The sequence below is a fragment of the Chrysochloris asiatica genome, unplaced genomic scaffold (genome assembly GCF_000296735.1).
Source record: "Chrysochloris asiatica unplaced genomic scaffold, ChrAsi1.0 scaffold00045, whole genome shotgun sequence".
NCBI lineage: Eukaryota > Metazoa > Chordata > Mammalia > Afrosoricida > Chrysochloridae > Chrysochloris > Chrysochloris asiatica.
Genome location: NW_006408563.1, coordinates 9,185,261 through 9,198,040, shown reverse-complemented (window position 1 = coordinate 9,198,040; position 12,780 = coordinate 9,185,261). Strand labels below are relative to the sequence as shown.

The window sequence follows — 12,780 nt, the reverse complement described above, 5'->3', positions numbered from 1 at the left end:
ACAAAGACCTGGAGTTAGAAAACCAAAATGGAAGAACACACTTAGCATTTCTCAAGCTGAAAGGACTGAAGAACAAATTCAAGCCTCCGCTTGCAATATTGAAGGATTCTATGGGCAAAATATTAAATGATACACAATGCATCTAAAGAAGATGGAAGGAATACACAGAGTCACTGTACCAGAAAGAAATGGTTGATGTTCAACCATTTCAAGAGGTATCATATGATCAAGAACCAATGATACTGAAGGAAGAAGTCCAAGGTGCACTGAAGGCATTGACAAAGAACAAGGCTCCAGGAATTGATGTAATACAAATTGAAATCTTTCAGCAAACTGATGCAAAACTGGAGGCACTCACTCATCTATTCGAGGAAATATGGAAGACAGCTACTAAGTTAGCTGATTGGAAGAGATCCATATTTGTGACCATTCCAAAGAGAGGTGACCCAATGGAATGTGGAAAACCTTAGACAATATCATTAATATCACATGCGAGTAAAATTTTGCTAAAGATAATTTAAAAATGGCTGCAATAGTACATTGACAGGAAACTGCCAGAGGTTCAAGCTGGATTCAGAAGGACATGGAATGAGGGATATCATTACTGGTATCACATGGATCGTGGCTGAAAGCAGAGAATACCAGAAAGATGTTTGTCTGTGCTTTATTGACTATGCAAAGGCTTTCAACTGTGTGGAACATAACAAGCTATGGATAGCATTGTGAAGAATGGATATTCCAGAACACTTAATTGTGCTCATGAGGAGCCTGTACATAGACCAAGAAGCAGTTGTTCGAACAGAACATAGGGACACTTAGTGATTTAAAATCAGGAAGTGTGATGCCTTTCACCACACTTATTGAATATGTATGCTGAGCAAATAATCTGAGAAATAGATTATATTAAGAAGAACATGGCATCAAAATTGGATGACGACTCATTAACAACCTGCAATATATAGATTATACAACCTTGCTTGCTGAAAGTGAAGAGGATTTAAAACACTTATTGATGAATATCAAAGACCGTAGCTTTCAATATGTGTTGTACCTCACTGTAAAGAAAACAAAAATCCTCACCACTGGACCAATAAATAACATCATGATAAATGGAGAAAGATTTCAGTTTACTTGGATCCACTATCAATACTCATGGAAGACTCAATATACAGTAAAACATTCACTCACTCAATATACAGTAAAAGCTTTTATAAAAAAAATAATTTAAGATACTTGAAATCAATTAGTTCAATGGACTAATGGAACATGTGAACATCAGTCTCCACAACTCTTAGACCCGAGGAACTAGACAGTGTCCCACTACTACTACCAACTGTCCTAAAAGGTATCACAGTAGAGGGTCCCAGATAGAGTGGGAGAAAATATGGGGAAAACTCAAAATTATTTAATAAAAAATAATTTTTAAAAACCGGATTTACTGGTCAGAAAGAGATCGGAGGAACCTGAGACTATGGCTCTCAAATACCCTTCAGATCTGGAGATGAACTTATCCTCATGACCCAATTTTCAGCCAGACAGTAGACAGGTTTATAGTGGGGACAACAACACGAGTAAGATATGCTCACCATGGAATGGTCACTCATTCCAAATCAAAAGGGCACCATTTTCCTAAGGACAAAGTTGAGAAGGGATAGGAAGGTGAGTAGAGTACAAAGAGGAAGCACAGGGAGGGAGCCGGATAACTGTTATTGCATGGATGGGATTGTAAACATTGAGATGTATGTTTATATTGAGTGTAGGATTTGTTGAATGTAAAGCTATCTGTAAAGTGTCACTCAATTCACAATAAAAAAGTTAAAAAATCAACAACAACACTCATGGAAGAAATCAAATGACATATTACATTAGGCAAATCTGCTGCAAAAGACCTCTTGAAAGTGTCTGAAAGGAAAGATATCAGTTTGAGGATTATGATGCACCTGACTCAAGCCATGGTATTTTCAGTAGCTTCATATGCATTTGAAAGTTGGACAATGAATATGGAAGGCCATAGAAAAATTGATGCATTTGTGTTATAGTATTGGAGAAGAGTATTAGAAGTACCATGGACTGCCAGAAGAACAAACCAATCTGTGTTAAAGAAGTACAACCAGAATGCTCCTTAGAAGTCAGGATTGTGAACAGCCAGGAGGGACCAGTCCTTGGCAAAAGATAAAAATAAAAAATAAAAAAAAAATCCCTACTGAGATGGATTGGCACAGTGGCAGCAGCAGCAATGTGCCCAAAGATAACAACGATTGTGAGGATGACCCAGAACCAGGCAGTGTTTTATTCTGTTGTGTACAGGGTCATCATGAATCAGAACTAACTTGACAGCACCTGACAACAACAACAACATATTCAAGGTTATATTTTGGCTCTTGTGGACTTTTAATTTTTTTTTCAGCTTCAGCTGAATCAAAAAATAAATAGGACAAGGCATTTTCAAAACCAAGCACACTGCCTGTAAAGCAGTTGGAATGCATGCATGTTAACTATTATCACTAAATAGTAATTTTCCTGAAAGGTCATCTATGTGATCACCAAGAAATGGAAAAAAAGACTCACCTTTTTAAAAACTTAATTGGCTAATCAATTCTCTTTATTAAAATAAATATAATTAGAAATACTTAAGGACTATTCTTTGTGTCTTCTATTTTTACAACAAAATAGTACGAAATGGGTAAGTTAGATCATTACATCGTCAGAGGCAAGGAAAGTTTTTAGAAACATGAATTGCTATCAAAGAAAAATTAAACATACGTGGCACAGTACTTTGAAAATGGTTGGGATTAAGTTCAATATCGAGTGTAGGATTTGTTGAATGTAAAGCTAATGATCCTATCTGTAAAGCCTCTCAGTTCATTGACTCCGACTCCCGAAGGTCCTAAACACAAAAAGTCACATATAGAAACCATTGGTTACATGCCGTGGAGTCGGTTCCTACTCACAGTGACCCTGTACAGGGTTTCCGAGGCTGTAAATCTTTACGGGAGCAGAAAGCCTCAGATGTGAATAAATATGCATGTGGTGATGAAGTCATCAGTATTTTATTGAAGAATTAGACACTTGAGAGCAAATGTTGTTAGGGAAATTACATCACTCCTCTTCTCACAAATTGGAACAACTCCAAAATGCTCTTGGGAATTTTCCTTGTGGCTAGCGAGGTAACTCACATGTTTTCAACTCTCACAAATGAGGTAGGGAATTACAAGAGCCTATCTGTCCAAGATCATTAGATTGCGAACCACAGGATCAGCCATTCAAACTTACCAGGTGTTTCTCAGAAATGCTATCTACAGTCACTATGATTTGAAACCAACTCGACGGCACTTAACAGCAACAACAAAAACAACATAATTCCAGGAAATTTTATCTAATAATTGGCACTGGGAATTTTCTTGTTTCATTTCAGTGCAGATAATCTAAAATAACCTGACTTTCTTCTTCAGATGAAATTTCTATCATGTCACAACCCCAAAATCAGCCTCAGTGACTGTAATGACTCAGAGAATTAAGGCAGCACATTTTCTGACAGCTTGAGTTAGCACCTCTGTGTCCAACTGAAGCAGGACTGACTTCATAGCCATATACAATGTACAGTCTCAAAGAGTCATGCTTACAAGGGTCTCACACTTGATTTAATACCCTGTTATTGTTAGCTTGAAGTTCTTAATATTTGAACAAAGAATTCTTGTATTTTCATTTTGCTTTGGACCCTGCAAATTATGTAGAACATGCTACTCTGCTCTACAAGGCCAGCTCTGATCCACCTGGGGTAGATAGAGAGGAGGACCATAGATACCAATTGCAACTGCTATAGGGACCAGTATTGCAGATATCTACGTCTCCAGAGTCGACCACCCCAGCATTTTTTGCTCTGTTCATTAGCACCAAAGATACAGTTCAGAAGATATTAGCTATTTTTATAAATAGGGTGGTGACAAACTTCTTAAAATGGACCTTAAGAAGTTTTCTTTTAGTACAGACTAGTGATCTGATTTTGGGAAACACTCTTCTAAGCATATATAACAAATTTTAAATAGCCAAAGACGTCTAATTTATAACTTCATCATAATATAACATGATACAAGTTCATGTGCACCATGGGATACCACATACAATTGTAGACAAAGCATTATACAATAAAGTTTTATTTATAAGCATACAATTTAGGCTTTATTAAAACAAGATAGTGTTTTTATGGGGATCCTTAAAGAAATTCTGCTCTTACTACTCCAATGCAAGGTTAATGAATCTAGAAGGAAATCTCCCCATGGGTAAGGCAAGCAATTATATGGGAGACGTACCCACGAGCACTATTAGGCGGTGCTTGTCTGGAGGGCTTCGCTGATACCACACCACCTCCTCATAAGGGGCACCCACCGCGCTGTAGCAGCTAGGGGTACAGCACACACTGGCATGCATATGATGTAGATGAGACTTCCAGCGACAAAGGTGCATGCTGGGGCGGAAACCAGCTTGAGGTGGGAGTAGGGTGTAAACACACAGAAGATAAGATCTAAGACAAGGGAGCTTACTGTTTGCTTCATATCTGATGAAACACACAATGATTGTGATCCTACAGTGTTGATTAATATAGTCAAGTCTGTCTGAAGTTAGAAGACAGGAAACAATATGAAGGAAAAGTAACTAAATGCCCATCAAGCACCTACTATGTGCCAGGCAGTATACCTGGAGCTGGGTATATAGTGATTAATTAAACAAGGGCCATTGCCTCATGACTGTACATTTTTTGAAAGAGATGAGCCCCAAATAAACAACTCTAATTAATCATCACCTACCAATAAATAACTTCTGACCATAGCCAACAAATTCTTCCTTGTCTGGAACACAGAGAACAATCAGATCAGAATATGTAGAGGGAGAAGAGAAGTTTAGTTAGAATGGATGCATTAAATTAGCTTCAACTTCTGAAGCAACCTATCTCAGTAGATGGCAGCACAGACAAATTTGTAAATGAGGAAGAAGTATTTTGACCACTTCCCATCCTATTATTTACATGTACCTAGTTAAATAGAGGTACTTTGGAATTTTACCTATCGAGTATAATTGAGGTGTCCTGGTGTGGTGCTGTGGGTTAATGTGCCAGACTGCAAAGCCAAGGTCAGCGGTTCAAGCTCACCAGCTGCTTCTCGGAAACCCTATACAGGGTTGGTATGGGTCGGAACCAACTCGACAGCACTTAACAACAACAACAAACAAAATATAATTGAGGACCTTGGTGTGGCACTTTGGGTTAATGCACTGGACTGCAAAGTAGATTTGAATAGCAGGGTTGGCAGTTCAAGATCACCAGCTGCTCTTCGGAAATCCTACACAGGATCACTAAGGGTCAGAACTGACTCGACGGCACTTAATAATAATATGTTTGAGGACTCCTGGTATGGTGCTGTAGGATCAGCACTGGACTATGAACTAAAAGGTTGGCAGTTCAAACCCACCAGCAGCTTGTTGGAAATACAATTCAGGGTTATTATAACTGTATACTGACTCATGGTGCTTAAAATCAACAAAACAATATGAAAGTATAAAGTTATTTTAAGGTTATTTAAAGATATAGCTAAAATATTGAGTCATCATAAAAACAAAGACTGAGTATACACTTTTATTTTAAAAACAGCAAATTTGCTTTGGTTTTAACTTGCAGATAGCATTTTCTAATAGGTTCTATAATCTTTTTACTATATATGAGTTTTTATTTCCTTTCTTATAAGATAATTCATTCTGAATAGAATTAGTATTTGCTCTATGGCTGCCAACTGTTTCTGATTGTCCTGAAAGACAAAAACCAGGAAAGTACCCAGAAAATCTGGAGCCTGTGTGAGGAGAGCACTTTAAAATGGAGGTGCTTGGCAGATTGAACATTAATGACCTGGATCTGATCAGGGATCCACTTTTTGGGTTGTTTTGTTGTTTCTTTTTCTTTTATTGATTTATTCAATTTTTTTTAGTTAAACTTTAGACTGTCCTTTTTCTGCCTTCCCTAAAAATGAAGTCTATCATTTGGAGTCTTGTCAACTTCTTACAAAACTTTAAACCCCTCTCAGCAAACAATGAAGGAAGCAAGGATGTAGTTTGTGAAGAAATGTTTACTAGGGTGGTCTTGGGAAAGTGCTTACACAGCATGTCCCAGAAACTATGCATAGGCAGATATTTCAGAGAATTACTTGTGGGGTTGGTTCCAGGAAGTCTGTGTTAGAGGGTGGATTAGCTAACCGTATGAATTTTGACTTGTTGTATTGTAAGTATGCGGGATCTCCCCGCCTCCCATGGCTGTGGTCATGGACTCCCTTCCCCACTTGTCTACATAAACGCTGTGGACTCTGTTCCCCGGTTCAAGCTGTATCTATTCCTCAATAAACCTCTTTACTCATAACAGAGTATTAGGATTTTCATGTACGACAAGCAATATGGGACTCAGAATAATTACTATAAACTCCAGGGAGAAAAAAATCTTATAAAAATGTCATCTTAAAATTATTTTTTAGCTATATTCTTTTTTACTTATACCACACTCTGTTTTGATCACTAAAATATATAAAAAGCATCTGTTCATGAAATGGACTGACACACACTGCCCCTTTTCCCTTAACCTTTGTTTTTGTTTCTGAACATACATTTTAGAACACAAAAAAACACATGGATATCCATTCTAGTTTTTGACAAGTAATACCATTTTTCTCATAAAAATACACTAGTAAAGTTAAAGAAAAATTTTATTTAGGAATATAGAATGAAACTTGCAAAGGCTGAAATCTTTATAATGTGGAAATCTGTAGGAGAAAAAAAATCCTTAGTCTCCACTATAGAGAATGACATAAAAGCAGTAGGACTGTACACTGTCCAATGTGGAAAACTTATGAGACCCAGAAAAACAAAGCAGTTCCCATCAAGTTCTTACTCTCACAGTTTTCACTGTATTTATAAAAGCTTAATTGCTTTCTTGCTCATTGAAAAATATTTTCTATAGCATTCAATAATCATTTATTTAACTTTTTAAATATGGTATCTGTCAATGATCAATTTGAGGCACTGAAACACCTTAAACATAGCTTTGTTTGGCTTGCTCGGGATATAAAGAGGAATACCTTCTTAAAGTTCCTCTGGATATTTAAGTAAGTGCAGAAACAGACATGGAAAAGTTCAGTCATTGAGAAATTTAAGTTAGCCATCAAATAAAGGCAAATGACCAAAGTGAAACATTATGCCATTACTAACAGAAATTGTAACTTGGATGAGGCTTAGCCAGGCAAGGGAACAATATACAATGAGGACTCAGAAACTCTCATTTGACCTGACTCTCTTGTTTGGGAAAAATAACTTTTTCTATGAGTTGCCTGAAAAACTCTCCAAAACCAAACAAAACCACAGTTGTTGCCTTTTGCTGTGGTGTGTTCCTCAAAGCAAGATGGGTCACCAGCAATTGTACTGGAGTCACCCTCGAAAATGTGGCCAGGGTTCCTGCTCTTGCCGAGTGTGCTCAAATCAGCAGGGTCTGATACAGAAATCCAGCCTCAACATGTGCTGCCAGTTCTTCCATCAGTACACAAGGATATAGACTTGAAATTGAACTAAGTGATCATCTTTAATGGATTACCCAAGACATATCTACCCAACAAAACCAATACCAACACTTTGTACATAAAATAAAAATTTTAATTGTGATTCTTTTAACATGCATGGAATAACTAATTGGTTATGAAATATTATAGATGTACTATCAACTTCATCAAGAAATAAAAACAAGCAAAAATCCTGCAGCTGTTGTGGGATCAACCCTGATTCCTAGTGACAGCATGTGTAGCAACATAGAACTGTAGAATAGTGTTCCATAGGATTTTCAGGGTCTGATGTTCCGGAAGCAGACCTCCAGAGGTGCCTCTGGATGAACTGGAATATCCAACTTTCTTCTTAGCAGCTGAGGGTGGCAAGTGTTTACACCTCCCAGAGACTCCAAAGACTATCCAAGAAGGCTTTTTATCTCTCTCTCCTCTCTACTTGGTTCACACAAAGTGAGTCTTGAAGGCCACTGATTTGCGCTTTCTCTCTCCTTTCCCAGAGAATCATATTGCTGCAGCCCCACGGTGGAGGTGGAGGGCGCTGGGGTGGAGGCGCTACAGTAGCCTCAAGCTGGAATGTCCTTGCTCCTCTCCTTTCACAGGGTCTAGTTAATGCACACAGGACCTTGGAAGGAGAGTGAAACGGAATACAAACTGAAATGTTTTCTTGAAACAGTTATCATGTTCTCTGTTTTTTCCTTTCTAAATATTTCTAATTAAATAGAAGACCCATCCCTTGGAGAAACTCATGGAGGTTAAGAAAAAGTAGAACTTCAGCTGTCAGTTAAAAAAGCTAGGGTTTACACATTGGACTGCTAACCACAAGGTCAGCAGTTTGAATCTACCAGCTGCTCCAAGGGAGAAATGCATTAATTCTTATAAGGTCTTCCTTATTCATTGTCTAACTTTACATGCATATGAAGCAACTGAAACTATCATGGCTTGGATCAGGCATACCTTAGTCCTCAAACTGGTATCTTTGCTCTTGAACAATTTAAAGAGGTCTTGTACAGCAAGTTTCGCCTAATACAATACATCGTTTGATTTCTTGACTGCTGCGTCTGTGAGTGTTGATTGTGGATACAAGTAAAATGAAGTGTTTGACAACTTCAAGCTCTTCTCCATTTATAATGATATTATTGATTTGTCCAGTTGTGAGGATTTTTGTTTCATTTATATTGAGGTGCTACTTTGATCTTCATCAGCAAGTATTTTAAGTTCTTTTTGCAAGCAAGACTTTATCATCTGCATATACAATCAGCAAGCAAGATTGTATCATCTGCATAGCAAAGGTTGCTAATGAGCCTTCCTCCCATCCTGATGCCACATTCTTCTCTGCAGCTTTTCAGGTTATTTGCTCAGCATAAAAGATACAACCCTGGGGTACACCTTTCCTAATTTTAAATTCATTCAATATCCCCTTGGTTCTGTTCAAACAACTGCCTGTTGTCTATGTACAGGTTCCTCAGGAGCACAGCTAAGTGCTCTGGAATATGCATTCTTAGCAATGTTATCCATAGTTTGTCATGATTCACACAGTCAAAAGTTTTTGCATAATCAATAAAGCACAAGTAAACATGTTTCTGGTATTCTCTGCTTTCAGACAAGATCCGTCTGATGTCAGCAATGCTATTCCTAGTTTCACATCTTCCTCTAAATCTGGCTTGCATTTCAAGCAGTTCCATGTCAATGTATTGTTGTAACTTTTTAAAAATTATCTTAGGCAGAATATTACTTGCTTGTGATATTGTTCAATGATTTCCACCTTCTGTTGGGTCACCTCTCTTTGAAATGGGCACAAATATAGATTTCTTTCAATTGGTTGGCCAGGTAGCTGTCTTCCAAATTTCCTAACATAGATGAGTGAGTGTTTCCGGTATAGTATCAGTTTGTTGAAAGATTTCTATTTGTATTCTATCAATTCCTGGAGGCTTGCATTTCATCAATGTCCTCAGTGCAGTTTGAACTTCTTCTTTCAGTACTATCTGTTCCTAACCATATACTACGTCTTGAAATGGTTGAATCTTGACTACGTCTTTTTGGTACAGTGATTCTGTGTATCCCATCCATCTTCTTTTGATGTTTTCTGCACCGTTCAATATTTTGCCCATGGAATCCTTTAGATATTGAAACTCAAGGCTTGCATTTTTTCGTCAGTTCTTTCAACTTGAAAAATGCTCAGTTTATTCTTCCCTTTCTGTTTTCTAATTCAAGGTCTTTGCACATTTCATTATAATACTTGATTTTGTCTTCTTGAGTGGCCCTTTGAAAATTTCTGTTCAACTCTTTTACATTCTCATTATTTCCATTCATTTTATCTTCTCTACACTCAAGAAAAAGTTTCAGAGTTTCTTCAGACATCCATTTTGGTTGTATTCTTTTTCGCTGTTTTTTAGAAATGACTCCTTGTTTTCTTCCCGTATAATGTGTTTGATGTCATCCCACAACTTTTCTGGCCTTCAGTAATGAGTGTGTAATGTATCAAATCAGTTCTTGAGATGGTATCTAAATTCAGGTCTCTAATATTCAAGGTCATGTTTTGGCTCTCATGGACTTATTTTAATTTTTTTCAGCTTCAGCCTGAACTTGGATATGAGCAATTGGTGGTCTGTTTTATAGTCTACCCCTGGCCTTATTTTGGCTGATGATATTGAGCTTCTCCAATGTCTCTTCTCAAAGATGTAGTCAATTTGATTCCTTTGTATTCTATTTGGGGAGATACATGTGTATCATCATCTTTCATGTTGTTTTAAAAAGGTATTCACAATGAATAACTCTTGCAAAATTCTATCATGTGATCTCTAGCATCATTTCTATCCCAAGGCCATATTTTCCAACTACTGATCCTTTCTCTTTTGTTCCAACGTTTGCATTCCAATAACCAGTAATTATCAATGCTTCTTGCTTGCATGTTTGATCGATTTCAGATTGAAGAAATTGGTAGAATTCATCAGTTTCATCATCACTGACTTCAGTGGTTGGTGTGTAAATTTGAATAACAGTGGTGTTAAGTGGTCTTCCTTGTAAGCGTCTGGATATTATCCTATCACAGACAGCACTCAAGATCTTGAAATGTTCTTTTTGATGATGAATATGATGCCATTCCTCTTGAATTTGTTGTTCCCAGCATGGTAAACCATATGATTATCAGATTCAAAATGACCAATACCAGTCCATTTTGGCTCATTAATGCCTAAGATATCTATCTTTATGTGTTCTATTTCATTTTTTGTAACTTCTAATATTCCTGGAGTCCTGGTGTGGTGCTGCAGGTTAATGTGCCAGACTGCAAAGTCATTTGAACTATAAGGTTAGTGGTTCAAGATCACTAGCTGCTCCTCAGAAATCCTATACAGGGTCACTATGGGTCAGCATCAACTCGGCAGCACTTAACAACAACAACAAATATTTCTAGATTCATACTTCATACAATCCATATTCCAAATATTGATGAATGTTTGCAGGTATTTCTCTTTATTTTAAGTTTAGTTTTGTCCTATCAGCAAATGAACTTCCTGAAAGCTTTGCTCTATCCATTTCATTATGCTTAACTCAACTTTGAGGAGGCAGCTCTTTCCCACTTGTACTTTGAATGCCATCTAACCTGAGGGGCTCATCTTTTGGTATTATATCTGACAGTGTTCTACTACTATTCATATGATTTCATCTTCCAGCTCTATATCTGACAATGTTCAACATAGTCTGGTCCTTATTGCATGAAGCCACCATGTTCCCAAGCATCTAATAGCTCTTTATATATTATAGAAATGTCATCCTGAAGCATTTAAACTTTGACATATATTCTATTTCCATTTCTCCTTTATATTACATTAAAAACTCTGCATTTTAATTTTTTTAAATGTGGTAGGTTGTATTATGTAAACATTATTTAAAAAATTTTGTGTGTGGTAGGTTTTATTATCTATGAATTTAATCTCACAAGAGTAGAGGATTGCTAAAATACTAGTTATAAAATAGGAGACATTAAAATTGATGGATTTGGGAACCACTCACCAAAATTATCTACCACTTTTCTGTCAGTTTGTCATACTGTGGTGGCTTGTGTGTTGCTGTGATGCTGGAAGCTATGCCACTAGTATTTGAAATCCCAGCAGACACACCCATGGTGAAGAAGAAAAGGTAATGGAATTGTATTAAAAAGAATTGAAAAGAATGATATTTAGGTGCCTTATAACAATTGACAAAAGATTGGGAAAAGCAAGAATTCAGGAAAATACTATCAGAACAAACAGACAAAATAAATGTAAAATTTGAAAGAATACAAAAATGCCCTAGAAATCCAAAAGATTAACATTATAATTTCAGAAATGAACAATACATTTAAAGAGCAAAAGAGTAGATTCAAGGCTTCCAGCTTCCCTAATAGACACTGAAACCAGCTCCATCAAGGGCCCCCAAAAATATTTCCAGATTGAGTGCACTGAACATAGATCACACCGAGGCCAACAGGAACTCCATCTAGGACCAGGAACTCTGCTGCCACATCCCTTCCACAACCAGCTCGTGAGCTCCTTGAATTGCTAGAGTACTCCCCCAAGACTCCCCTCTCCAGGTTCAACAACACAAAGAGCACAGTGATTTGCAGGTGTTCCACCATCTTATAGTCTGTTACCAAGTGTTTCCAGAGACCATTTAAAATGTTGGGTACCCTGAAGGCCTTCCTCAAGCTGTGTTTCTCTCTCCAAGTGCCAGAACCACAGACAGAGGATGTGGGAGGTGTCACTTTACACATTTCTTGCAGAGGAAAGGCCTGTGGCCTGTTGGATCCACTCTGTTTTAGATCATTTAAACATGAAGTCCTGGTGTGGGTTAATGCATTGGACTGCAAAATCAGCTTGACCTGCAAGGTCGGTGGTTCAGACTCATCAGCCACTTCTCAGAAAGCCTGTACAGGCTCCTGTGGATCAGAATCAACTCAGTGGCACTTAACAACAACAAACATGAAGTTCTCAGATACTTCATGTTTCTGATGGTGGCAAATCTTTAAAAAGGAAATGTTACCGGCTTCCACACATTTCTCATCAATCTTCATGTCATCTTCTAGAAAGGAAAAAATACAACTTAAAATGTGTGAGCACTGAAAAACAAAATTCTCCTAGTTTTATACCATTAAAACTCAGACCACTCTACAGAATGTTACTCAGTCAACTATAGCTCACTTGTTGTTGTTGTTGTT

General features: G+C 37.4%; 1 protein-coding gene across 1 annotated transcript in view; it reads right to left on the bottom strand.

The window, feature by feature from the left end:
- Positions 1-12,780, bottom strand: part of MPP4 (membrane protein, palmitoylated 4 (MAGUK p55 subfamily member 4)) — a 40,416-nt gene that overhangs the window by 10,764 nt on the left and 16,872 nt on the right. The window contains 6 exon segments of the mRNA XM_006878381.1: positions 2,764-2,804; positions 2,848-2,887; positions 4,311-4,481; positions 4,806-4,847; positions 7,113-7,127; positions 12,606-12,644. Coding sequence (XP_006878443.1) covers positions 2,764-2,804; positions 2,848-2,887; positions 4,311-4,481; positions 4,806-4,847; positions 7,113-7,127; positions 12,606-12,644 — 348 coding nt within the window.